The sequence below is a fragment of the Ahaetulla prasina genome, chromosome 9 (assembly GCF_028640845.1).
Source record: "Ahaetulla prasina isolate Xishuangbanna chromosome 9, ASM2864084v1, whole genome shotgun sequence".
NCBI lineage: Eukaryota > Metazoa > Chordata > Lepidosauria > Squamata > Colubridae > Ahaetulla > Ahaetulla prasina.
Genome location: NC_080547.1, coordinates 14,534,455 through 14,561,538, shown reverse-complemented (window position 1 = coordinate 14,561,538; position 27,084 = coordinate 14,534,455). Strand labels below are relative to the sequence as shown.

The following is a 27,084-nucleotide window of genomic DNA, read 5'->3' as shown; positions in this document are numbered from 1 at the left end:
CTTTTTTTTTAAAGCAGCAATGCAACATTAAGGAAAAACAATTAAGCAATCAGGAAAAGAAAACAAGCAATTAGGTCTCCCTCATTTCCTTTGCATCATAAACCACAGAAATTGCTTAGTCCCAAACAGGCTACCTGTGCAGGAATGTCCTTGCACGGGTAGTCCTCAACGTACGACCAATGCAAATCCGCAACGAATGACAATTGAGCCCAGAATTTATGTTGCTAAGCGAAAAAAATCGGGAAGTGAGGTTTGCCCCATCTTACGACCTTTCTTGCCCCAGTTGTTAAGTGAATCATTAAATTAGTAACGGTCATTAAGGGAGTTTGACTTCCCCATGCGACTTTGCTTTGTCAGAAGGTCGCAAAAGGGGATCTCGCATGACCCTGGGACACTGCGACGGTCATAAATATGAGTCAGTTGCCAAGTCCCTTCCAGCCCTGGATTATCTTCTGAAGCTGCATCTAGTGTCAGGTTTCTAGTCCTTCCTTCCTTCCTTCCTTCCTTCCTTCCTTCCTTCCTTCCTTCCTTCCTTCCTTCCTTCCTTCCTTCCTTCTTCCTTCCTTCTTTCTCTCTCTCTCTCTCTCTCTCTCTCTCTGCCCACCCCAAGAACCCCCCATTTTTTGCCTTCGGCTATAATCGTCAGAGCCTTTTTTAAAATCTTTTATATCTCCTACCCTATAACAAGCTTCCCCCTGGACTCCGACAAATACCTGACCTTAGGACCTTCCGCCGCGAACTTAAAACCTACTTATTTCGTCTTGCTGGACTCGCTTAAATTTTAAATTATCAAATTTGATTTTATGGGTTTTAAATTTTTTGTAAATTTTAGAGAGTAATATTTTATCTATAAGTAGCCATATCAAATAGGTTTTTTAAGGGTTGTTTTTAGTTTTGTATTGTTGTTTTCTTTCTGTATTTTATTCTTGGCTGTACACCGCCCTGAGTCCTTCGGGAGAAGGGCGGTCTATTAATAAAAATATTCTATTCTATTCTATTCTATTCTATTCTATTCTATTCTATTCTATTCTATTCTTTTAAAAGCATTTTTTTTTACATCCCCTTCAGCCGAAAAAAGGCTTGGATGATCATGTGGCTCAGCTAGGCACGGGCGGGGGTGGGGGGCAGGATTTTTGCTACCGGTTCTCCGAACCACCCGCCGCCATCGCTACCGGATCGGCTGATCCGGTCCGAACCGGGAGCTTTTCACCCCTGGCACCACATCTATTGATCCAAAGCGGTCAACTGACTCTTCCCGGGGAGCGATTAACTCTGTTGAGCTCCGGCTTTGTATCAGCTTCTGCCAACTGTTAAGGAACCAGATATGACAAAACGCAGACTTTCTATAAAAAGACTTTTATTATCAAACTATATTTGTACACTGCCATCCAATGCGAATTGACACCTGCTTAGTTTTCACTGGGATCGCTGGAGAAGATGCCATTCTCATGCCGAACAACAAAAAATACAACTCTGAAGAAACCTTGTGCAAGTTGAGGGTCTTCCTTTTGGCTGTGAATGGGAAGAACAATCCTTTCGGTTTCTTTCATTCTATATACAAGAGACTTCAGGCTATGTACATATTCAACACTTAAAGGATCGGGAAATTAAAGCAGGAAGTATTCAAGTTAGTAATCCCAGGTTAATTCTTTTACAGTCCCGTGGTCCTTCTTCTTCTTCTTTTCTTTCTTTCTTTTTCTTTCTTTCCCTCTAGGGAGACGGTCCTGCTAACCATTGATATTGCACAAACACAACTTCGAAGGAGCGGCCCAAAAATGGCCAGTGACTATGGCGTCCATCGCTTTCAGTAGTACATGTTTTTATCCCACCAGCCTGTAGTCAAAGGAGAAAAAAAAACAACAGAAAGAAATAAACATTTTTTTAAATAAACAGGTTAGCTGGCATAATGAAGGCTACTAATAGGAGAAAATATGCAGAGCTCAGATTAGCTGATGGGGTCTTTGGTGCTTTGATTGTTTTCTTGCAGATGTTTCATGACCCGACTAGGTAACTTCATCAGTGCTAGGCGAGAGTGGGGTTTGCTCTTCGCGTATATTCAAAGATGATGTTACCTAGTTGGGTCATGAAACATTTGCAAGAAAGCAACCAAGCTCAGAGAGAACCAAGGATCCTGCTATGGAACAGATTGTTCTGACCTAGGCTTCCCAAGAGCCTGAAGTAGACTCCTTGTCCCGACAAAAAACCCTTTTTAGTAAGTTACTGTGAATTCCTCCCATTCACAACCAGCAAAGTCTTTCAAGGGAGAATTTACAGTCACAGACCTTATCGGGCTTGGAGAGCTGCCAGGCAGATATCTTCAGAACTTGGCAAGGAGTCTCGGAGAGTCACAAACCAATTAAGCGAACTAATTGTCTCCTGCAAATACCCCTCCCCTTTTGCTCCTCTTTTATTCCCTATGGGAGGGGCCATTCATCATCCACCTGTGGCCTTACTCCCAAGTCGACCCTTGTTCTTTAGCTGTTCCCTTGGTCTGGCAACTCTGCGCATGCACACACTGGGAACAGGCTCCAGCTGTTCTTCTGCCTCGCTGATGACTGACTCCAAAGGCAGCTGATAACTGTTATATCTGTGCCTCCAATGCAGCGCACTCATCAGAGCCTTTCCCAGATTCCAGGACTGGCCCATGTTCCTCCCCAGCCTCCTCACTGTCCAAATCTGAAGGACCAGGGGAGACATGATAGCAATCTTCCAATATTTGGGGGGCTGCCACAGAGAGGAGGGGGGTCAAGTTATTTTCCAAAAAACCTGAAGGCCAGACAAGGAATAATGGATGGAAACTGAACAAGGAGAGATTCAACCTGGAAATAAGGAGGAATTTTCTGACAGTGAGAACAATCAACCAATGGAACAGGCAGTTCCTCTGTGGCTCAGACTGCTAATGCAGTCTGTTATTAACAGCAGCTGCCTGCAATTACTGCAGGTTCTAGTCCCACCAGGCCCAGGGTTGACTCCGCCTTCCATCCTTTATAAGGTAGGTAAAATGAGGACCCAGATTGTTGGGGGCAATAAGTTGACTTTGTATATAAATATACAAATAGGATGAAGACTATTGCTAACATAGTGTAAGCCGCCCTGAGTCTTCGGAGAAGGGCGGGATATAAATGCAAAAAAAAAAAAGTTGCCTTCAGAAGTCGTGGGAGCTTCATCACTTGAGACTTTCAAGAAGAGACTGGACTGCCATCTCTCAGAGATGGTGTAGGGCAGGGGTGGTATTGACTTTTCTTAACTACTGACTTGCAAATGTGAGCAACCACCTCTGCGCGCACTACCTCCGCGCATTCGCAGGACCTTCTGCGCATGCTCAGAGCATTTTAAAAAAAGGACATGATGATGTCCGGGTGGGTGGGTGGAGTCTCCCACAGCCCCAGCTACCGGTTTTCCCGAATCGGGTAGAACTGGCAGAATCCCACCATGGGTGTAGAGTCTCTTGCTTGGGCAGGGGGTTGGATTAGATGACCTACAAGGTCCCTTTAAACTCTGTTAATCTGTATAATCTGTATCTGTCTAAATCTCTTTATTCAGGTGGGATTAAAAAAATCAGCTATCACATCAATCTTGGAGCCTGGACAGAACTGTCTAATCAGGGCAACCAGAAATGCAGAGTTTTAAATTCTGTTGAAACGACAACGGCTGTAAAACTATAACTGGCTGACTTAATGTTTTATGCTGCCTTTGGCTTCTCTCCAAACCAATGAAACGTTTATTAGAAAGTGAAATGGAGCCAAGTCTGCTGGCTTGCAATTCCTGGTGCCAAGGCAAAATAATAATAATAATAATAATCCCCGACCTGAAGGAACTTCTTACACCTTTTTTTTTTTAGCAATATTGCCTGTGATAATGAGCATTTAATTGAAATTGCAGATTCAGTAATATTCACTTGGGTTAGAATAGGTGTGGAAATTTAAATTGTGCATAAAACGCTACGGCAAACCTAGACAGCATACTAAAAAGCAGAGACATCACCCTGCCAACAAAAGTGTGTAGAGTCAAGGCTCTGGTTTTCCCGGTTGCAATGGATGACTGTGAAAGTTGGACCGTAAGAGGAAGGCTGAGTGCCAAAGAATGGAGGCCTTTGAACTCTGGTACTGGAAAAGACTCCTGTGAGTCCCTTGGACTGCAAGGCGATCAAACCGGTGAGTCCTAGAGGAGATCAACCCTGACTGCTCTTTAGAAGGCCAGATCCTGAAGAGGAAACTCAAATACTTTGGCCACCTAATGAGAAGGAAGGACTCACTGCAGAAGAGCCTAATACTGGGAAAGATTGAGGGCAAAAGAAGAAGGGGACGACAGAGAATGAGGTGGCTGGATGGAGTCACTGAAGCAGTCGGTGTGAGCTTAAATGGACTCCACAGGATGGTAGAGGACAGGAAGGCCTGGAGGAACGTTGTCCATGGGGTCGCAATGGACATGACTTTGCGACTAACAACAACAAAATAAAATGCTATGACACTTACTTCCTGGATATCGTCTGATGAATAACTTGCGCATTTCATCATAGACCCATATCAAGATGGCATAAGGCACGGAAACGAACCAATACTGAAACCTAAAAAAGAAAAGGTTGGGCGGGAATTAGGGAATTCTGCTGGGTGGGAGTTAGGAAACACACCTCATGGATATAAACTTTCAAAAGCAGGGATGATACTATACTACAATCACAGCAACGTGTAATTTTAATGTTGTTAGCCATCCAGAGTCACCACAAGACAGTTGGGCGGCCATATAAATTTGTTTTAATTGATTAATTCATTAACCTAACCACTAGAAGTTAAACTTACCGAAGAGGTGTGAAATTCAAGGCGTTGATGCTTCCAAGACCGTAACACAGAATCAAAGCTATTACTAGCTGTGAAACTATACCGATCCAGATTACTTTGTTCCTGCAAAATAGTAATAATAATAATAATACAACTAAGGATAATCACATTATTTATGAGATGTGCACATAGCAATAGCACTTAGACTTATTTACCACTTCATAGTGCTTTTACAGCCCTCTCTAAACGGTTTACAGAGTCAGCCTCTTGCTCCCAACAATCTGAGTCCTCATTTTACTGACCTCGGAAGGATGAAAGGCTGAGTCAACCTTGAGCCAGTGGGACTTGAATTGCCAAACTGCTGGCAATCAGCAGTCAGCAGAAGAAGCCTGCAGTACTGCACTCTAACCACTGCGCCACCACGCCACATGGAGAGCCTTTGATAGTATTAATAGAAGGTTTGCATGCAGATGTTAGAATGGAATAGAATGGGATGGAATGGAATAGAATGGAATAGAATAGAATAGAATAGAATAGATATTGGAATGAAGAATAGAATAGAATAGAATAGAATAGAATAGAATAGAATAGTTATTGGAATGAAGAATTGAATAGTATAGAATAGAATAGAATTGAACTGAATTTTTTTATTGGCCAAGTGTGATTGGACACACAAGGAATTTGTCTTGGTGCATATGCTCTCAGTGCATGTTACTATGCACACGTATGTGTTGGGTGGTCAGGAAGACATTATAAAATCCATGTTTGATCTGTTAGATGAGGTTTCTCTCTGTGCATGGATGCATTTCCTTCTAGGCCCCAAAGGCCCTCACTTTTGATTTTAAGGACTATACATATTTCTAGTTATTCAGGATCACATTCTTGAGGTGCCCCTGAGTCCAAATTTGAATCTTATGCTTCAGTCATGGGCAGTGATGCTACCACTGCATCTCCTGATGCTTTCTTGAGCCCAAGTTTGAGTTCCGAAATTGTTTGGACAACTTTGTGATTTTGTTTTTCGGGGCCGGGGAGGAGGTTCTGAGAGGCCACCTTCTCAGCAGCAACCAAGAGCGAGTAGCAATTAGCTTGTTCTAAAACTTGGAGATCCATGGAACCCACACAGCTTGCCTTCAGTTGTTGTGGGAGCTTCATCATTGGAAGCTTTCAAGAAGAGAGCGGACTGCCATCTGTCAGAAATAGTGTAGGGTCTCCTGCTTGGGTGGAGTGGGGGTTGGACTAGATGACCTACAAGGTCCCTTCCAACTCTGCTAATCGGTATCTACATCAATGGTGGGTTTCTACCGGTTCATCCCGGTTCGAGCAAACCAGTAGTGGCAGCAGCGGGAAGCTCTTCCCACCCACCCGCCCGGACGTGATCACGGACGCTCTGCGCATGCGCAGAAGCGCCACGCACGAGCGAAGCGAGCAAGCACATGCGCACGCTCACAGTTCTGAACCGGTAGCGAAGATAAGTGCAACCCACTACTGATCTACACCAACCTGAAAAGTCCTTGTTGGAAAATGGAGTTCCGCCTGGTCTTCCTGATGATTAAATCCGCCACTTGTTGAATGGTAATGCTGACAAAAAAGGCCGTGTAGCCCGTGTACTGCAAGTTTCTCCGTTGCTCGAAGGTCTGGAGAACATGGAGAAGGAAGAGAAGTTAAACGGCTGAGCTCAAGAGAGACTTTCATAATGAATGGATATAGAATGATTCTTGGTAAACTGTGGCTTCAGCATCTCCATCTCCCACCGTTTACAAATGGCAGCTGATGAGAGCCAAACTCAGATAAATATTCAGACTGCCAGGACCCAAAGGTGCTTTTTCAGGAGGCAATTGGACTTCCTTGTTTTTTTTTTCCTTTTGAAGACGTTTCGCTTCTCATCCAAGAAGCTTCTTCGGCTCTTCTCCACTCCTCTGAAAACAATAAAATACCCTATCCCACCAGACTTGAAATCCTAGGCTTAGAAAACTTGGAACTCCATCGCCTTCGACAAGACCTAAGCTTAACTCACAGAATCATCTATTGTAATGTCCTTCCTGTTAAAGACTACTTCAGCTTTAATTGCAATAATACTAGAGCAACTAATAGATTTAAACTTAATGTCAACCGCTTTAATCTAGATTGCAGAAAATATGACTTCTGTAACAGAATCATCAGTGCTTGGAACACTTTACCTGACTCTGTGGTCTCTTCCCATAATCCTAAAAGTTTTATCCAAAAACTTTCTACTATTGACCTCACCCCATTCCTAAGAGGACCATAAGGGGCGTGCATAAGCGCACAAACGTGCCTACCGTTCCTGTCCTATTGTTTTTTTTTCTTTTCTTCTTCCTATATATATGCTTATACCTCCTTATATTTACCCATATATGTGTTTATATACTATATAATCTTTTGTATGATACCTACATATATTGTTGTGACAAAATAAATAAATAAAATAAATAAATAAGGATAGTGGGGGAAAGGAAAGATTTATATTCCTTGCAGACAGCTGGCCATTTGCATCCTTTTAGAGGATCTTTGAAGAGGTTTATCTTTGTCTTCAGATCACCTGAGTGGTGCAAAGGGTTCCTGTAGTTTGCAATTTTTTTCCTCTGGAAATCCATTCCTACTCCCACACCATTCCAAGGTTGTTCATCCCAAATTGTACAGCTAAAAAGTCTGTTAGAGATTCTCCGTAGGTCATGGTTCTTTTTCAGGAGGCAAGTGGACTTTCTTGGGGTTTTTTTTTCTTTTGAAGATGTTTCGCTTCTCATCCAAAGTGTTTTCAACGACCCTCTAAAAGGTGCTTCAACAAAAGCGAAACGTCTTCAAAAGAAAACAAAACAAAACAAGAAAGTCCACTTGCCTCCTGAAAAAACACCTTCGGGACAACCGTGACCTGGATGATTGAGAATCTCTACAGACATTTGTTGAATGACAGGTTGGTATAAATCATCTTAAAATAGATGACTGCACAGTACAGAAAACACTGCAACAAAATAATACAAGTGTCATTGTATAACTGTATAATAAATAGCATAAAGTGGAATGAGTCCATTGAAGAAAGACCAAGGGTATAAGCTATTTGTTGTGGTCCACTGGCAGTCTGCAGAGCTGGCAGCAGAGTCGGACAGTAAGGAGGCTGGGGAGGAACATGGGTCATGGAGTCTGGGGAAGGCTTGGATGAGGGGTCTGCGTTGGAGGCAGAGAAAGGGCCATCTGGGAGATACGTGCTGCTTCTGGAGCCTCCAGAGTCAGACCTCAGCGAGGCAGAGGAACAGGGAGAGCCTGTTCCCAGTGCGCACATGCGCAGAGCTGCCAGAAGGCAAGAACAGTTAAAACAAAAGGGACAACTAGGGGGTAAGGCTTGGAGATGATTGGCCCCTCCTATAAAACTTAAAAGAGGAGCAAAGGCATGTGAGCCTTTGCAGGAAGTAACGTTATTAATTCTGTTCAGCTTAAAGCCTGAAGCTCTATTTGATTCTGGATTCCATGTGGCTTTGCCAATTAGGTCTTTGGAAGTGTGTCAAGGAAGATAAAGGTGGGTGATGATGAGCCTTATCCCGAAGGACTCTTTGCAACTATTGGGGACTCATCTGTGAATAAAGAGAATTCACAGCTGTTGCAATAAAAGAGGTTTTTGGGACTACTCGTGTGTTTTACTGACTCAGGAAGCCTAGGTCAGAACACAATTTTTCCTTATCAGCTAACTATGATGGCTTTATAAGGTGCCTTCTAAATTGGTAGCTGCACAGAGTGAAGGAATCCATTTGATCCTTCCTGGAATTTGATGGTTGACCTCAAGACTTACACTTACCAGCTCAATAAGTGGATTAGAGAGATTCCTGTGAAATGAATCACTGGAACTATTTTTAGATGTTCCACTCAATGCATCCTATATTACTAGACAACATAAGAATGTCATTGTACATACATGAAATCTAATCTTAGTGTTGTGGCCTGTTGGCCGCCGGCCCCTCCAGCAGCTGAATCTGAGGAGGAGGAGGTGTGGGAGTCAGAGGCCAGCATCAAGGCAACCTGAGAGCGCCCAGGGGGAAGAGGGAATGGAGCTGGAAGACAGAGAGACAGAGGCAGAGCTTGGACCATCCATCAGCCCTCAAATGGAGAGTCAACAGCCCCCAGATCTGGAGGTGGCTGTTGAGGAAGAGGAGGAATAGCTGGGTCCAGCGCCTGGTGCGTAGATGCGCAGAAGGCAGGGGAGAGGAGAGCAGTGGAAATCTATGGGCCGGTCCTTGGGATGGAAGAGCCACCACTGCTAGTGAAGCCACACCCTAGCTCTGGGGATAAAAGGAAGGGGGCAGAAATGAATAGATGTGGCATCTCCCTGCTAGACAGACTTGTTAGCCTGCTGTGTGTGTGAGACAGAGACTTTTTGCCAGGACTGCTGGCACCCCTAATAAAGGGACCATTTATTTAACTACAGAGGGTTTGTCCTGTTTGGGAGCCCGGTCAGAACACTTAGGAGCTGTGGAACCAGGAAATAAACCATGCAGGACTGGGCTTCAGACTGGGCCCATGCCAACAGCTCAGTCTCCCAACGTGAATGACTACATATTGTACGCAGACATGCAACCAACTGGAAAAGGATGTGAGACAAATTTGCCAGTGGGTGATGAGGGGAGCCGAATTCACTAGTTTCAAGGGCAAGGATTCAGTGACAATATGAAAGCACACAAAGCTATTTCCAAAATGTACCGAGACGAGACAGTGGCAAGAAACTATCGGTAGATCAGCTGCTGTAGAGTGGGTCAACTGGCAGAATTTTGCAGACAATGTCATACCATGCCTGGGGGAGTTTACTGACTAATGTTACTTAACGCTAAACTGGTATGATATAATGGATCAGGTTGTTACAGGTTTTACATAAGCAGGCCCAGGGCTGTCTCACTTGGCTCTTTTATGGAGGGATGTTTGTCGAATCTTGTCTCAGCTCAGAAAGTTAAAGGGGGCGATGGACCTGGTTAGGACGTGGGTGAAAGACTATAAGGAAGTCTCAAGGCTCTAGGCTAGGTAGGGAAATCCCCCCCCAAAAAAAATGATCTCGAAAAAATGCAATGCCAAAATACTCCCAGACTCTATGGAAGAAAATTACAAGGTTACAGAAGTCAACTTCAAAGAGACTAGGACTCTTTTTAGAAAAAAAAAAACAGTCTCTTAATGAATTTAGCACTGAAGACATTATTACCCTTGACCTATAGATATTGGGGTGTTGGGGGGGGGGAGGTTTGAATCAATGTTGACTAATGACAACGGTCTGGACTAGTCCTTGCTATCTTCTTGGCATCATCGTTGGGAGAAGTTTGTCCTTGCTTCAGAAGAAACTGAAGCTTCCTTCAGTTCTACAGAAGCTTCTTGGATGAGAAGCGAAATGTTTACAAGGAAAAAAAAACTCCAATAAAGTCCAGTTGCCTTTTGTAAAAGCAGTTTTGGGACAACCATGACCTGGATGACTGAGAATCTCCATAGACTTCCTTTTCTTCCTCCTTCCCTCCCTCCCTCCCTCCCTCTTCTCCTTCCTTCCTTCCTTCCTTCCTTCCTTCCTTCCTTCCTTCCTTCCTTCCTTCCTTCCCTCCTCCCTCCTTCTCTTTCTCACTTCCTTCATTTCTTCCCCACCATCCTGTCAGAGCTGAAGAAGCTTCTTGGATGAGAAGCGAAACATTTACAAGAAGAAGAAAAAAAGAACTCCTATGAAGTCCAGTTGCCTTTTGTAAGAGCAACTTTGGGACAACCATGACCTGGATGACTGAGAATCTCCATAGACACTTTCTTTGCCTTCTTCCTACAGTAAATAAAGGATGACTTCGCCCAAAGTCACTAGTTGGCTTTGGGGCTAAGGTGCGACCCAATTACCGTATTTTTCAGAATATAAGACTCACTGGACTATAAGACGCTCCTAAATTTACAGGAGGAAAACAAGAAAAAAATAGTTTTTGGTCTCCACGCATCATGTTTTTGCCCTCCCAGGCCCCCAGAACCACTCTGCAGTGCTCTTCACAGCTCATTTTTGCCAAAAACGTACCCATTCTTGGCCTTCAGAGTGCTTCTGGGGGCCGGGGAGGGCAAAAACACTCGTATTTGGTCTATAAGACAGACCTAAATTTTCACCCACTTTTTTGGGGGGAAAGGTGCGTCTTATACTCCAAAAACACAGTTAAGTGGAATCTTTCTTCTCCTGGACTGGTCCTTGTCTTTGAGTCAGCATAACAGATGCCTTCAACGAAAGAGATTTGCAACACTCTACCCATTCTTGTCCATAGCTGTCCGGCAAGTCAGCGTAATATTCCTCTTCCCATGGAATTCGGATATGCAGGAGAGAGTGAGGTAGCCAGCCTTGCTCAGCATAAACAGTGAAATAGGTCAAGAAGGCCCCAATGGTTTGGAGAAGGCCTGCAAGAGAGACGAAAGGATTGGTTTTTATAGAAGAAAGCTGATGAAAGAAGATTAGAAGAAGGTCTACCCCAATTGGAGTCATCTGCACCTCAGTTAGTAGGATCCTGGTTATTAAAGATGAGATATAAGTCTCCATGTTCACCCACCAAAGATCCACCCCAACTTCTACTCATTCCTCTCTCTGGTAAGAATTTCCCTTTCCTACCAATTTGCAAGTAGGAGTAGACTGCAAGCTCCTGGTTGACCAATCGGTCTCTTTTTTTGTGCCTCGGTTTCCTCTTCATGATGTCACTTTCAGCTTTTTCATAGGCCAGGGCAACCGAAGGAATCTGTACGAGGAAAGACAAGAAGTTGTTTGGAATACTCATACGTTTGATTGATTTGTGTACACAGAAAGGAGCTGCGGTGGGTTTCCAATATTCTTATCATTATTTCATCTCGTGCACATGTGCTTGCACTTGGCCTTGAAAAAGTGCCTAAATAGGACAGTATAGAGTCGGGGCGGGGCGGGGCGGGGGGGGCAGGCCCACCTGCAATCTCCACTACCGGTTCACCTGAACCGGTACGAACCAGTTGAATACCACCTATAGCAGGGGTCTCCAACCTTGGCAACTTTAAGCCTGGTGGACTTCAACTCCCAGTATCCATTGAAGAATTCTGGGAGTTGAAGTCCACCAGGCTTAAAGTTGCCAAGGTTGGAGACCCCTGACCTATAGAAAGTACATGCCAAGAAAGTCCAACCTACAATACCCCTATTAACCTAGGATGGTATTCAAGGAAGTACCAACCTAGTAAAACAACAGCCTAATCGAGAAACCACCAAGAACATTCTCACTGACACTGACACTAGTATATAAACAGAGAGAAAAACCCACTGCCTTCTAACCCTGATGATGTTACCTTGATGGGTCATGAAACATCTGTAAGAAAACCAACAAGTTCCGAGAACATCAAGGGCCCCACAAGTCTACCCTAGCCTTCTCCAACTTAATTCCCTTGGAATGTGACAGTTTAGTGAGACGACTGGCTATATAAGTTTGACAAATTCTAGCACTGTGGCAGTGAGATTTCTCTTTGGCTGGGAAAAATGGTTTCGGGTTAAGCTACAATCTGAGAATTAGCCCTTTCGATCTCAAAGGGACTTAAAATAAATTCGTGCTGATGTTGGCAGTTAAATGAGGACTTCTTTCATCATGTTTTGGGTATCCCTTTCCCATTTCGTTTTAAATTATTAACAGAAAATGGGAAGATAGCAGTGAGTATGGTTTTAAGTCGGGTGTTGCCCAATTGTTTGGATCAGGAGTCAGCAACCTGCGGCTCTGGAGCCGCATGTGGCTCTTTCACCCCTCTGCTGTGGCTCCCTGTCATTCAAAATATACGTCACAACCGCCAATGTGCAATACCCGCCAGCATGCAATTTTTTGAGCTTTTCAACCCCCGGCAGGCCAACCATGGATAAATCCAAGAAAAGAAAAGTTTCAGAAGAAAACAGAACGTTTAATTCAACGACATATGCTAGTTCTGTGGCCGCTCAAGGAATAGTCAGGCACGGGAAGGGTTTTTGTGGCTCCCGGTGTTTTTCTTTTCTGTGGGAAACGGGTTCCAAATGGCTCTTTGAGTGTTTAAGGTTGCAGACCCCTGGTTTGGGTGAACATGCATATGAGAAAGAAGAAGCTTTGTCTTTCAGAAGTCGAGAACTCACAATGTCTGTGCCCAGGTCAATAAAGAGGATGGTAATGGTGCCAATTGGAAGGGGTATGCTGGCGATGATGTAAATCAGGAAAGGACATAACTCGGCAATGTTTTTGGTCAGTGTGTACGCAATAGTTTTCTTCAAGTTGTCAAAAATCAGGCGGCCTAGAGCAAGGAGACAAGAAGATCATTGAGAGCTGCCTGAATACAGCAGGCCACCACCTGAAAATCTACAACTCCTTTATCGGTTTAATCTGAACACTCTGTCTGCTAGAACACAACCCCAAGGAAGCTAATGTTTCTTTGAGTGTCATTACATGCACTGAAAAAAATCAGCTTTCCAGCAATATTTCCAGGGGTAAGTCATTAGTATTTTCAATATGTCTTTCCCTTTGAAACTGCAACAAGAGTTTATTAATAATAATGATAATAACAGAGTTGGAAGGGACCTTGGAGGTCTTCTAGTCCAACCCAGGCAGGAAACTTTACACCACTTCAGAAAAATGGTTATCCAACATCTTAAAAATTTCCAGTGTTGGAGCATTTACAACTTCTGTAGGCAAGTTATTAATTGTTCTAACTGTCAGGAAATTTCTCCTTAGTTCTAAGTTGCTTCTCTCCTTGATTAGTTTCCACCCATTGCTTCTTGTTCTACCCTCAGGTGCTTTGGAGAATAGTTTGACTCCCTCTTCTTTGTGGCAACCCCTGAGATATTGGAACACTGCTATCATGTCTCCCCTGGTCCTTCTTTTCATTAAACAAGACATACTGAGTTCCTGCAACCATTCTTCATATGTTTTAGCCTCCTGCCCCCTAATCATCGTTGTTGCTCTTCTCTGCACTCTTTCTAGAGTCTCCACATCTTTTTTACATCATGGCGACCAAAACTGAATGCAATATTCTAGGTGTGGCCTCACCAAGTGCTTTTAACATTTCACATAATCTTAATTCTATCCTCTGTTTATGAAGCCCAAAACTGTGTTGGCTTTTTTGGCAGCTGCTGCACACTGCTGGCTCGTATCTAAATGGTTGTCCACTAGGACTCCAAGATCCCACTCACAGTTAGTACTATTAAGCAAGGCACTATTAAGGGTAGAGCTCATCCATGGACAACTTCATATCACTGCTGCAGAGGGGATGTTCTCAACATCTGATTCATTTCATGGAGAACAGTGAATCAAATGCTACAAATGTGACCAATTCCTGCTATTATATGAAGATAAATAACAGACAATACAGCTCTAAAAATTAAATGGATGGATGGATGAATTTGAGATAAACTGGGCTGAGTTTGGCCATGAACTGGGGCATATGACAAGTTAAAAACCAATAAAGGATGTTGTTCATCAAATATTGTGGCAATGATGGTTATGAAATTGTCTTCATATTTTCATAGGGATTCTTTTCTAGACATGTCCATTTTGCCCTCAGATACATCAGAATTCCATGATCCATCCAGCTTTAGCAGTCAAGTCCTTCCTCTTTCAAGGTATACCAACGAATCGCAGTGTGGGGATAAACTTACCTTCTTCAACTCCAGTAACAATGGATGCAAAGTTATCATCCAGCAAGACCATATCTGCTGCATTTTTAGCTGCATCAGAGCCAGCAATCCCCATTGCAATTCCAATATCTGCTTTCTTCAAAGCTGGGGAATCGTTGACTCCATCGCCAGTTACAGCAACTACCGCTTCCTGGAGGACACAAAGATTGAAGTGTATGACCTGTGGACTTCCAACCCTGTCAACTTTAAGACCTGTGGACTTCCAACCCTGTCAACTTTAAGACCTGTGGACTTCCAATCATGTCAACTTTAAGACTTGTGGACTTCCAATCATGTCAACTTTAAGACCTGTGGACTTCCAACCATGTCAACCTTAAGACTTGTGGACTTCCAACCCTGTCAACTTTAAGACCTGTGGACTTCCAACCCTGTCAACTTTAAGACCTGTGGACTTCCAACCCTGTCAACTTTAAGACCTGTGGACTTCCAACCCTGTCAACTTTAAGACCTGTGGACTTCCAATCATGTCAACTTTAAGACTTGTGGACTTCCAACCCTGTGAACTTTAAGACTTGTGGATTTCCAACCCTGTCAACTTTAAGACCTGTGGACTTCCAATCATGTCAACTTTAAGACCTGTGGACTTCCAACCCTGTCAACTTTAAGACTTGTGGACTTCCAACCCTGTCAACTTTAAGACCTGTGGACTTCCAATCATGTCAACTTTAAGACCTGTGGACTTCCAACCCTGTCAACTTTAAGACCTGTGAACTTCCAACCCTGTCAACTTTAAGACTTGTGGACTTCCAACCCTGTCAACTTTAAGACCTGTGGACTTCCAACCCTGTCAACTTTAAGACCTGTGGACTTCCAATCATGTCAACTTTAAGACCTGTGGACTTCCAACCCTGTCAACTTTAAGACCTGTGGACTTCCAACCCTGTCAACTTTAAGACCTGTGGACTTCCAACCCTGTCAACTTTAAGACCTGTGGACTTCCAACCCTGTCAACTTTAAGACCTGCGGACATCATGTCCAACCATGTCAACTTTAAGACCTGTGGACTTCAATTCCCAGAATTCCCCAGCCAGTCATGCTAGCCATGCTAGCTGGGAAATTCTGGGAGTTGAAGTCCATAGGTTTTTAAGTTGAAGTCCACAAGTCTTCAAGTTGCCAAGGTTGACCACACTGATGTATATTAATGTTCCAAATTGTTCCCTTCCTTGAATCCTGTTGTGTCGGCATTTGTGATTTGAGATCACAAATCTCAAGTTTTATTATGAATATTATGAAGAAAAATTACACTATCAAAAATGTTATTATTCTGCTACAGGGATGGCCAGAAGAATTATTATGATTATTTGAAAAAGTCAAGTCTAATCTTCTCCAACAGATTGTTGGTATGCATGATGTGTCAACATTTGAACTCAATTTTTTTTCCCTGACCCAAAGATAAGGAAGAATACTTTAAAAAAAAAAATAGATCGTAGTTTTGGTACTTGCTTTGTTTACAATATTTTTTTTCCAAATATTTTTCTCCCCGTTGATCTGTTTTCATTTTTTTTAACTATAATTTCAGCATGAGACAGAATTGGAACAATAAAATAAATTCTGCTCATTCCAAGCAGATTGATGCCTGATCCTGCTCTAGGCAGTTTGGAAAAGCAAAACCATTGTATCCATTCTACTAACATTTCAACGGGGTTACATAAGAGATGGTTAACCTTGCCCCAAATTGTCTCTTAATCATGCCCGAAGGAAGTAGTTCTACATTGTGGAATGAAGCTAAACTTCGGATCTTGTTTTGCCTTTTGCAAGTGGAAAACAACACAATTTGGGGGTGGGGTGTTTTTGCCATTTCTTCTGGGGTTGATTTGTGCAAGGCAAAAATGAGAGAGGGGGGAGAGAGAGAGGGAGGCAGTGGTGGGTTCCTCCCAGATCGCACCGGTTCAGGCGAACTGGTAGCAGAAGTTCTGTTTGCATAATATTTCACTGACCAGTCAACCCAGCTCCGTAATATCACAGGGAAAAGAACTGAATATCAATCAATCAGAACAGAGCTGGAAGGGACCCTGGAGGTCTTCTAGTCCAACCCCCTGCTCAAGCAGCAGACCCTGTATCATTTCAGACAAATGGCTGTCCACATTCTCTTCTTAAAAACCTCCAGCATCCACAACTTCTGGAGGCAAGCTGTTCCACTGGTTAATTGTCCTCACTGTCAGGAAATGTCTCCTTAGTTCTAGGTTGCTTCTCTCCTGGATTAGTTTCCATCCATTGCTTCTTGTCCCGCCTTCTAGTGCTTTGGAGAATAGGTGGACCCCTTCCTCTTTGTGGCGGCCTCTCAAACAATTCGCCGGGAATTGAAAACCTATCTATTTATCCAAGCGGGACTGGCCTGAATTTTAAATTTTTAAATTTTTAAATTTTAATAATTTTATTCAGTATTTAATATGGTCAATTTGACGGTTTTAATTTCGGCCTTTATTGAATAAGTTTTTTAATCGTTATTTTAAGTTTGTATATTTAACTGTTTTAATGTAGGCTGTACACCGCCCTGAGTCCTTCGGGAGAAGGGCGGTATAAAAGTTTAAATAATAAATAAATAAAATAAATAAATAAATAAATAAATAAATAAATTCAGGTTTAAAGGTATCAAAGAAGCCCTGTTAGTTTTAGTTTCTGAATGGGGTCATAAAATGTTAAGACTGGCATTTGCTTCTTGTTAGTATGAACTTAAAGGTTAAGTCCACCTCAGTGGTAAAATGTAAAATTTGTTACTACCAGTTCTGTGGGTGTGGCTTGGTGGGGGAGTAATGTGACTGGGTGGGTGTGGCCAACTTTTTTTTTTAACTTTTAAAAGCATTTTTTCTTCGGCCGAAGAGGTTGTAAAAAAATGCTTTTAAAAGGCTGTGACGATCCCAGCTGAGTTGCCTGATCGTCAGAGGCTTTTGTTTTAAAAGCATTTTTTTTGCCTTTAAAAGAAAACAAAAAGCCTTTGACAATCAGGCAACTCAGCTGGGATCGCCAGAGCTTTTTAAAAGCATTTTTTACAACCTCTTTGGCTAAAGAGGTTGTAGAAAAAATGCTTTTAAAAGCCTCTGATGATCCCGGCTGAGCTGCGCGATCCTCAGAGGGTTTTTTAAAAAAAACTTTTAAAAGCATTTTTTCAGCCGAAGAAAAAATGCTTTTAAATTTTTTTTTAAAAAAAACCTCTGATGATCGCATGACTCAGCTAGGCATGGGGGGCGGGAGAGATTTTTGCTACCAGTTCTCTGAATCACCCGCCGCCATTGCTACCAGATCGGGCGATCCAGCCTGAACTGGGAGCATTTCACTCCTGGTCCACCTCCAGATGGAGACCTACACATGACACAATAGTAAGTTGCAATGGAAGACTGTTGAGAGTATGGTGAGCTGAAGTAGAGAATCTCAACTGAAAAGCATCCATCCCTCTGACATTGCCATCAATTACATGGTGCCCAACAGTTTAAGAGGATGGAGCTACTAAACACCAATAGAATGTGTACAATAGATTCTTTGGCTTTGCCGGAGCTAAAAGCTACTTTGGATGTAGTTAGTAGCAAAATAAGAAGAGTGGATCTTTCAGAACAAGCAGTCAAAGAGCAAAACTAAGTGACCAAACCAGCATCGACGAAGCAAGTTTAGCTTGATCTTATTCATCTACTATAATTTGTTCCCTTTGGATCAGAAGTCATCCACTGCGAAAAGTAGACAGTGATGCAACCTCCCAACAGAGGTTCTTCTCTTCTCCATACCTGTCTTTGACAGCCTTCCACGATGATCAGCTTTTGCTGGGGCGAAGTACGGGCAAAGACAATCTCTGAATGGTGGATTAGGATGTCGTCCAATTGTTCCGAAGTCATATCCTTCAACTCCATGCCGTTAACCACAGCTGCTTTGGCCTCTCTACAAAACCAGACATAAAGGTAAAGGATTTACTGGTCAGCATTAGGTGTTAACTGGGGATGTGGCAGATCAGTGGCTAAGTCGCTGGGCCTGCCGATCGAAAGGTCGGCAGTTCAGCGGCTCGAATCCCTAGTGCCGCGTAATGGGGTGAGCTCCCGCTACTTGTCCCAGCTTCTGCCAACCTAGCAGTTCGAAAGCATGTAAAAGAATGCAAGTAGAAAAATAGGGACCACCTTTGGAGGGAAGGTCACAGCATTCCGTGCGCCTTTGGCGTTGAGTCATGCCAAGCATATGACCACGGAGACGTCTTTGGACAGTGCTGGCTCTTTGGCTTTGAAACGGAGATGAGCACCATCCCCTAGAGTCAGGAATGACTAGCATATATGTGTGAGGGGAACCTTTACCTTGCCTTTACCTTATTAGGTGGTAAACAACAATGTAGCTTGTTTAGTTCTGTCTTGGAATATTATGTAGGGTATATTAACTATCACAGTTTGCAAAACTATGGCTTAATGTTATTTGTAAGTGAGATTCTGTTGATGTAACCTTGCAATAACGTTACAGATAGTCCTTCTGGGTGTGCTGAACTACCTCACAAAACTGACAACAATCTTGCAAGTCTGAAAAGTACAGTAGTATCTCAGTACTCATCGTTATTTGGTTCTGGGAGGCACAATGAGTACCAGAAACGATGAATACCAAACCATAAGATTTTTCCCATAAGGAATAATGTAGTGAGTCACAAAGCAGCTGGCATCAACAACTTTTAGCTTGTGCGTTGAGTATCAAACAAACGATGAGTACCGGGACAACATTTTCATGTCAAAATAGCAATAGCAAAAGTCTAAATAGCATTTAGACTTATATACCATTTTATAGTGCTTTACAGCCCTCTCTAAGCGATTTACAGAATCAGTATATTGCCCACAACAATCTGGGTCCTCATTTTACCCACCTCAGAAGGATGGAAGGCTGAGTCAACCTTGAGCCTGGTGAGATTTTAAACTGCTAAATTGCAGGCAACCAGCAGCCAGCAGAAGTAGCCTGCAGTACTGCACTCTAACCACTGTGCCACCAAGGCTCATGTATTGAGTACCAAATTTGATGCGTTTCAAAGCAGTTGAGTACCAGGGTTACTACTGTACATTTCCCCCACCTCATCTTTACATCCAAGAAATTAGGCGAGGATCCCGTCTGAGATGTTTACCATGTCCCTATTCCTTCTGTGGGCTCAGCTGCGTCTTATCTGACTATTGTCTAATCAGCAGCTCTTCCTCCTGTCTCCCAAGGTGACTTTCACATACTATTCCAAGACCTTAGCAGGAGAGGTTACTTTCTCCCATCTATTTCTCTGCCATCCTTACCGTTTGTTCACCTGTTCAACAGGAATGTTGAGGCGCTTAGCAATGTCTTCCACTGTCTCACTGGTAGCTGAAATGATCCCCACACTCTTAGCAATGGCTTTTGCTGTAATAGGGTGGTCACCTGTCACCATTATTACCTGCAGAATGGATTAATGGTGAAAAAAAAATCAGTCCAAGTTGTGTCTCTCCTAAATACTTTCCAGGTCCACTAAAATAGACAATCTGCTACTGGTCATGACTTTGGGTATCACATTCCTTTTCAGAGAAAAATTTTCATCATGAAATAGGAAAAACCATTGAGTATGAATGTCTATGGAGATTCTCGGTCATCCAGGTCATGGTTGTCCCAAAAGTGCTTTTTCAAAAGGCAACTGGATTTTCTTTGTTTTCGGTTGAAGATGTTTTGCTTCTCCAAGAACTGAAGAAGCTTCTTGGATGAGAAGCAAAATGTCTTCAAGCAAAAACAAATGTCCAGTTGCCTTTGAAAAAACACCTTTGGGGAATTGGGTATGAAAGATCTACAACGAATTGTCCTTTTCGATTGTCATAATATTTAAGAGGATGCATGGATGCATGGATGGATGGATGGATGGATGGATGGATGAGATTGTTGAGTTTTGAAATTCTGCTTGTTTTTGAGCTTTGAGAAAATGGGTATGAAAGATCTACAACAAATTGTCCTTTTGTATTGTCATAATATTTAAGAGGATGGGTGGGTGGATGGGATTGTTGAGTTTTGAAATTGTGCTTGTTTTGGAACTTTGAGAAAATGGGTATGAAAGATCTACAATGAGTTGTCCTTTTGTATTGTCATAATATTTAAGAGGATGGGTGGGTGGATGGGATTGTTGAGTTTTGAAATTGTGCTTGTTTTGGAACTTTGAGAAAATGGGTATGAAAGATCTACAATGAATTGTCCTTTTGTATTGTCATAATATTTAAGAGGATGGATGGATGGATGGGATTGTTGAGTTTTGAAATTGTGCTTGTTTTGGAGCTTCCTGTGTTTTGGGGACTTATTGCTCCAAAGATTTTGAAATTTTTTTTTTTTTTTTTTTTTTTTGTTTACATTTATACCCCGCCCTTCTCCGAAGACTCAGGGCGGCTTACAATGTATAGGGCAATAGTCTCATTCTATTTGTATATATTTACAAAGTCAACTTATTGCCCCCCCAACAATCTGGGTCCTCATTTTACCTACCTTATAAAGGATGGAAGGCTGAGTCAACCTTGGGCCGGGCTCGAACCTGCAGTAATTGTCCTTTTATTGTCCTTTTATTTATTGTCCAATTATTGTCCTTTGTTACTTTGGGGAAAAACCTACCTTGATCCCAGCGCTACGGCATTTCATTACAGCATCTGGGACAGTAGATCGAGGAGGATCAATCATTGACATGAGTCCCACGAAACAAAGACCATTGGTAGGAAAGTTCATGGAATCCGTGTTGAATGTATAGTTTTCTGGAAATTCCTCTTCTGGCAGATGCAAATGGCAGAACCCTAGGTTCAAGCAAGAAACCACAAAGCAAACTATGTTAATAGTGGAAAAAAATGATATTCTAACAACCATCACATTTTATGGATCAAGTATCCTACTAAGGTATTTTATTTTATTTCTTATTTATTTATTTGTCAAACACAACAATATATACAAGCATGAAATAACCATACGAATTGGATACAATCAAAGGGAACATTAGGACAGGAACGGTAGGCACGCTGGTGCTCTTACGCACGCCCCTTACAGACCTCTTAGGAATGGGGTGAGGTCAACGGTAGATAGTCTTTGGTTAAAGCTTTGGGGATTTTGGGAAGAGACCACAGAGTCAGGTAGTGCATTTCAGGCATTAATAACTCTGTTACTGAAATCATATTTTCTGCAATCAAGATTGGAGCGGTTCACTTTAAGTTTAAATCTATTGTGTGCTCGTGTAGTGTTGCGACTGAAGCTGAATTTGTGATCCTCCCCCAGCTTCCTTTAACCTGCACTTAGTAATATCTAAGCTGAGTTTAATCTCTTGGGTAGCACATTATCTTGTTAAATGTGTCCAAGAAAATAGCCAGCAGACCACTTATGTCAGCAATACACAGTAAAAAAAAAGAAAGAAAGAAGGAAACCCAGTGGAATCAATTTATAGAAGCAACTTAAGCAACTGAACGCTTGTATCTTAAAAAGGAGTAAGTGGGCGGCCAATTGGTAATTAAGCTTACGTATTTGCTTTCCTCTGCTTGGTTTAGCACAGTCTTATAAATAAATGCCACCCAACAGTATTGCCAAATAAAAATTACGACTGTTTCTTTAGCACAGGGCTGGCAGCAGAAAGAGCAACTTGTACATTTGTTTGTTTACAGAAGTCTCGGGTGAATGATGAGATCTTCCAAGTTCTGAGCATAGAGATGTCTGAAACGAGTAGGATTTGCTAGTCGAACAGTTCAAAGGACAGTTTGGGGACATGTTGTTTTCACCTGTCATGGGAGATTTGGATGCTGCTGGCTGAAGCTCATTGGAGACATAATTCATATTTTTGGAATTCTCAGAATATTAATAGAAAAGAATATTTGTAGCTTAGGGTTCAGTTGTGAGGTCCTTGGTCTTCTCCGAGCTCGGTTGCTGTCTTATAGATATTTGCAGTTCCTTCTAGCACTGATGATGTTACATGAAACATCTGCAAGAAAGCAACCAAGCTCAGAGAATGCCAAGTGGCCCATTTTCATGTCTGAAGGACACCTAATGGGTGAAGATGCTCTAGGACAGGGGTGTCAAATTCAATTTCATTGAGGGCTGCATCAGGGTTGTGTTTGACCTCAGGGGACTGGGGTCGGCATAGCCAGCTCGATGTCACTCATGTTGGGGGGATCCTGTATTTGCCCCACCGCTCTGCCAGCGAAAATGGGCTCTTCTTGGCTGGAATGGCTTCCTGCAACCCTCTGCCAGCAAAAACAGAGCTTGGGAGGGTCGCAAACACGCTCCTTCTACTTACCAAGTACTCTCTCTCCCATTCCACCTAGGGCCAAATATGCTGTTTGGAACGCTTCCGTTTTCTCTTCATCCAGAGGCTCTTCTTTTCCGTTCACCAGCATGGTTGTGCATCTCTCTAAAATCCTTTCAGGAGCACCTTTCATCACCAGCAGGAAACGCTTGTCATTAGGATCTTCGGTTTCATGGATGGAGAGCTGAAGTCAAAGGAGAAGCAATGACTAAAATGCACTGATATATTGCAGGGTGGAGTCGGGGCATCTGAATGGAGCTGAGTGTTTACTGGCCGGATACCTTTCTTGTCGCCAATGCGGAGTTTTGTTCGGCAGATATTTATTTATTTTATTTATTTTGTCATAACAATATATGTAGGTATCATACAAAAAGATTATATAATATATAAACACATATATGAGTAAATATAAGGAGGTATAAGCATATATGTATATAGGAAGAAGAAAAGAAAAACAATAGGACAGGAACGGTAGGCATGTTTGTGCGCTTATGCACGCCCCTTATGGTCCTCTTAGGAATGGGGTGAGGTCAATAGTAGAAAGTTTTTGGATAAAGCTTTTAGGATTATGGGAAGAGACCACAGAGTCAGGTAAAGTATTCCAAGCACTGTTGATTCTGTTACAGAAGTCATATTTTCTGCAATCTAGATTAAAGCGGTTAACATTAAGTTTAAATCTATTGGTTGCTCTAGTATTATTGCAATTGAAGCTGAAGTAGTCTTTAACAGGAAGGACATTACAATAGATGATTCTGTGAGTTAAGCTTAGGTCTTGTCGAAGGCGACGGAGTTCCAAGCTTTCTAAGCCTAGGATTTCAAGTCTGGTGGGATAAGGTATTTTGTTGTTTTCAGAGGAATGGAGAACTCTTCTTGTAAAATATTTCTGGACACGTTCAATTGTATTGATGTCATATTCTCATTGTGTCCAGAGAGAGAAATATCTGCCTCTACAAAGAATCAAACTCACAGCCTCCTGATTGCGAGGCGAGAGCTCCACCTTTACGTGTGGGTCACACCAGGCCTGGGACCATAGTTCCACCATTCAGTAAAACCAGGAAAGGAAGAAGTTGGCTTGAGAGAGAAAAAAGCTAGTCCTTATTTAGTGACATTTCAATGTCACTGAACATTTAAATTAAAGCTACCCGGTTGACTCGCAGATCAATGTGATTGGGTATGTCTTCAAAATTGCAAGCCACTGTGCTGTTTTCTTTTTAGGTCTTAGATTCATAACCGACTTTGATTTAGCAGCTTAAGAGAACTAACACAGATATCTCCCTCATCTTTTATCCCAACAATAAATTTGCAAACTCGCTTCGGCCAATATTTTCCAGCACAGAAGATAGACTTAAACTGGTCTCCCAGTTTACGCGAAAGCACTTTGCTTTGTTATGAGTGTGTATACATATAGACAAACATACATACAAGTCAGCTTTGACTGATGACTACTAAGGATAGTTCCTACAGTTTTCTTAGGAAGATTTTTTTAAAAACTGGTTTGTCGTTGTCTTCTTCCTATAGCAAGATTTCCACTTCTAATTTCCATGGGTCCAACTACCGTATTTTTCGGAGTATAAGACACTCCGGACTATAAGATGCACCTACCTTTTTTGGTGAGGAAAACAAGAAAAAGAAATCTGCCTCCCAGCAATTTACCTCCTTGCAGCAAGCAGCAGAGGCCCATGCAGCAATCCCTGCAGCCTGAAACAGCTGAGAGTAGGGAGGCCGATCCAAGGGACAATCAACTTGTGTTAATCAGGCTGTGCTGAAGCTGAGATGGGCTGTTTCTTCTTGCTGCTTGCTGCAAGGAGGTAAATTGCTGGGAGGCAGAGGCCAAAGGGTGGGGGCCAGTAGGTGGGCGGGGCTACATTCGGTATATAAGATGCACCCAAATTTTCACCTCCTTTTGGGGGGGGAAAGGTGTCTCTTATACTCTGAAAAATATGGTAATTAAATAGTATAAGGGTTGAACTTCAGCAAACAGGATTACTCCATTTGGTGATCCTTGATTCGTGGAAGATCATTCTGGAGTCTAACAAACCTTTTCAACACAATGAATGGAACTATACATTAAAAAATGGAAAATGTTTCCCTGTCCAGTCATGTCCAGCTCTAAGGACCAGTGCTCATCTCCATTTTTTTGCCTGAGAATTACCTTCCCACCAAAGTGGTACCTATTCATCTACTCACTTTTGCATGATTTTGAACTATACGTGACCCCGGCTAAAATACAATCTCATTTTCTTCAAGATAATCTATTTTTCACCCAGGCATCTTGCAGTGTTTTAGTTCACAGGACAACCCAGAAACTCAAATGTTACCTGAAACTTGTTAGTGGAATTGAAAGGGATTTCAGCAACTTTCCGGTTTCTCTTCCTAATGTCCATGACGTCGCCCAAAACCACTTCTGAGAACTTTAGAAGAGCTGTTTCTGAAGCATCTCCCACGACTATTCTCTGGAGATTTTGAAAATTTACCTCAGTAAATATCTCACATCCCAAAATTATTGTGTATATTTTTGTCACATTAGCTATTCCCTTTATTATATATCTCTGCTTTTAGCCTCCATTAGAGAAGAAAAATACTATCTTTTTTCATGATAAACAATAAGGGACTTGTTTAAATGAATTCTGAAAAAGACAGCTTTCCACACTAAAAGTCATGTGGCTTCTAAACACTTCCAAATAGCATCTTAATATGGTTTAAAGACAAGGCCCACAATTTAAATTTTCCCCTCACCACAAGGGCAGATCTGCAACTTATTTGGCATTTTATTGATTTTGAGGGGCAAAATGCTTTTAGCCCATTTGTGATATGTCTGAATTTGGGATCAGAAGGTAAGAAAATGTGATATATTTGCTTGAACCAAACTATGTTTGTTCATAACACCAACAGATTCTTTTAAGGAAACATTTTATGTTGTTAAAAAAAAAAGCAATCACTCAGAGGTGGAAAAGCTCTGTTTTTCCAAACACTTGATGAACTACAAATCCCATCATCCCTATCTGTTGGCAACCCCAAGGTTGCCTACTCTTATCTTAGATGTTGCAAAATGAACTTTGTCTATGGAGATTCTCATTAATCGCAGGGCTGGCTTGAAATAATTAGTAATTTTAATTGCGGTTGATTATATTTTTATTTTTGTTTTTAAGTTTTAAATTCGGCCAAATTGAATTAGTCTTTTAATATATTTTTTAAAAATTTTATATTATATGTATAACTGTGTTTTATCTGGATGGAAACCGCCCTGAGTCTTTTAGGAGAAGGGCAGTATAGAAATCAAATTAATAAAATAATAAAATACAATAAATAATAATAAATAATCCAGGTCACGGTTGTCCCAAAGTGCTTTTTCAAGAGTCAACTGGACTTGTTTTTGTTTGAAGACATTTGGTTCTCATCCAAAAAGCTTCTTCAGCTCTGACTGGATGGTGGGTAATCCCTTGAAGCGAAATGCCTTCAAAGAAAAACCAAAAAGTCCAGTTGTCTTCATGAAAAAGCACCTTTGGGACAAAATGAATTTTCTGTTTCCAAATTAAATTCAGAAATCCAAAACACCTTTTAACGAAGTCTTTCATACCTTCATGATGGGTAGATTTTCTTGGCCTGGCCTAAATTCAGCCCGGTTACAAAGGGAGACGATTTTGGATAACGCAGCCCATGTGCCTGAAGTTTGGTCAAAAGATTGACCTGAAAACGAAAGGAGCAACAATTATTCTTTGATCAATAACAAGGTGTTGAGTTCCAAAACCCAAAAAAGAAAGGATAGGAGTCTTCTAAGCAGTTTCTTATATTGTTCCTCATCCATAGACGGAAATTTTGCTAAACTAAAGCAGACTACATGCATCGTAAAGCATATACTCTGGGAATTACTAGGGAGGAACTGTCTTCACCTTCTTTCTCCCACACAAACTGATCTGTCTCTTGCTCCTCTGGAATTCAGCCCCTCCCTGCTGGTAATCCAGACTATATTCCATCACACCCTTGTGAATTGCCCTTCTCTTCTAACCCTAGGCTCATTATTTACTTGATTGATCTTCACTGGTGTCCGCTGAGTAGATTTCGTTGTCAAACCACAGGTGAGCTACGGTCATTCGATTCTGGGTCAGCGTCCCTGTCTTGTCGGAGCAGATGACAGAAGTGGATCCCAGTGTCTCTACGGCTTCCAAATTCTTTACCAAACAATTCTTTTTGGCCATTCTCTTGGCGGTCAAGGACAAGCTTACCTATCAATGAAGGGGATGGAATATGTCAGGTACAAGAAGTCAGGAACTAGGATAGACCGCCTACTGCCACCAACAGCCTCCCATCGACCTGTGCGCTCTCACAGGGAGGGCCTCCTCGGGGTACCATCGGTTAGACAATGTCGATTGGCGGTCCCCAGGGGGAGGGCCTTCTCTGTGGGGGCTCCTGCTTCGCCAACTCCCCGACCT

General features: G+C 42.2%; 1 protein-coding gene across 1 annotated transcript in view; it reads right to left on the bottom strand.

The window, feature by feature from the left end:
* Positions 1-1,360: 1,360 nt before the first annotated feature.
* The window catches only part of ATP12A (ATPase H+/K+ transporting non-gastric alpha2 subunit), a 46,802-nt gene continuing 21,078 nt past the window's right edge, over positions 1,361-27,084 (bottom strand). The window contains exons 9-23 of the mRNA XM_058194583.1: positions 26,679-26,877; positions 26,232-26,341; positions 24,973-25,107; positions 22,646-22,838; positions 20,989-21,164; positions 19,665-19,801; positions 18,150-18,300; positions 14,395-14,563; positions 12,880-13,034; positions 11,383-11,506; positions 11,029-11,174; positions 6,279-6,412; positions 4,800-4,901; positions 4,476-4,567; positions 1,361-1,833 (exon numbers count right to left, since the gene is read on the bottom strand). Coding sequence (XP_058050566.1) covers positions 1,805-1,833; positions 4,476-4,567; positions 4,800-4,901; positions 6,279-6,412; positions 11,029-11,174; positions 11,383-11,506; positions 12,880-13,034; positions 14,395-14,563; positions 18,150-18,300; positions 19,665-19,801; positions 20,989-21,164; positions 22,646-22,838; positions 24,973-25,107; positions 26,232-26,341; positions 26,679-26,877 — 2,052 coding nt within the window. The 3' untranslated portion in view covers positions 1,361-1,804. The remainder of the gene's footprint in view (positions 1,834-4,475; positions 4,568-4,799; positions 4,902-6,278; positions 6,413-11,028; positions 11,175-11,382; positions 11,507-12,879; positions 13,035-14,394; positions 14,564-18,149; positions 18,301-19,664; positions 19,802-20,988; positions 21,165-22,645; positions 22,839-24,972; positions 25,108-26,231; positions 26,342-26,678; positions 26,878-27,084) is intronic.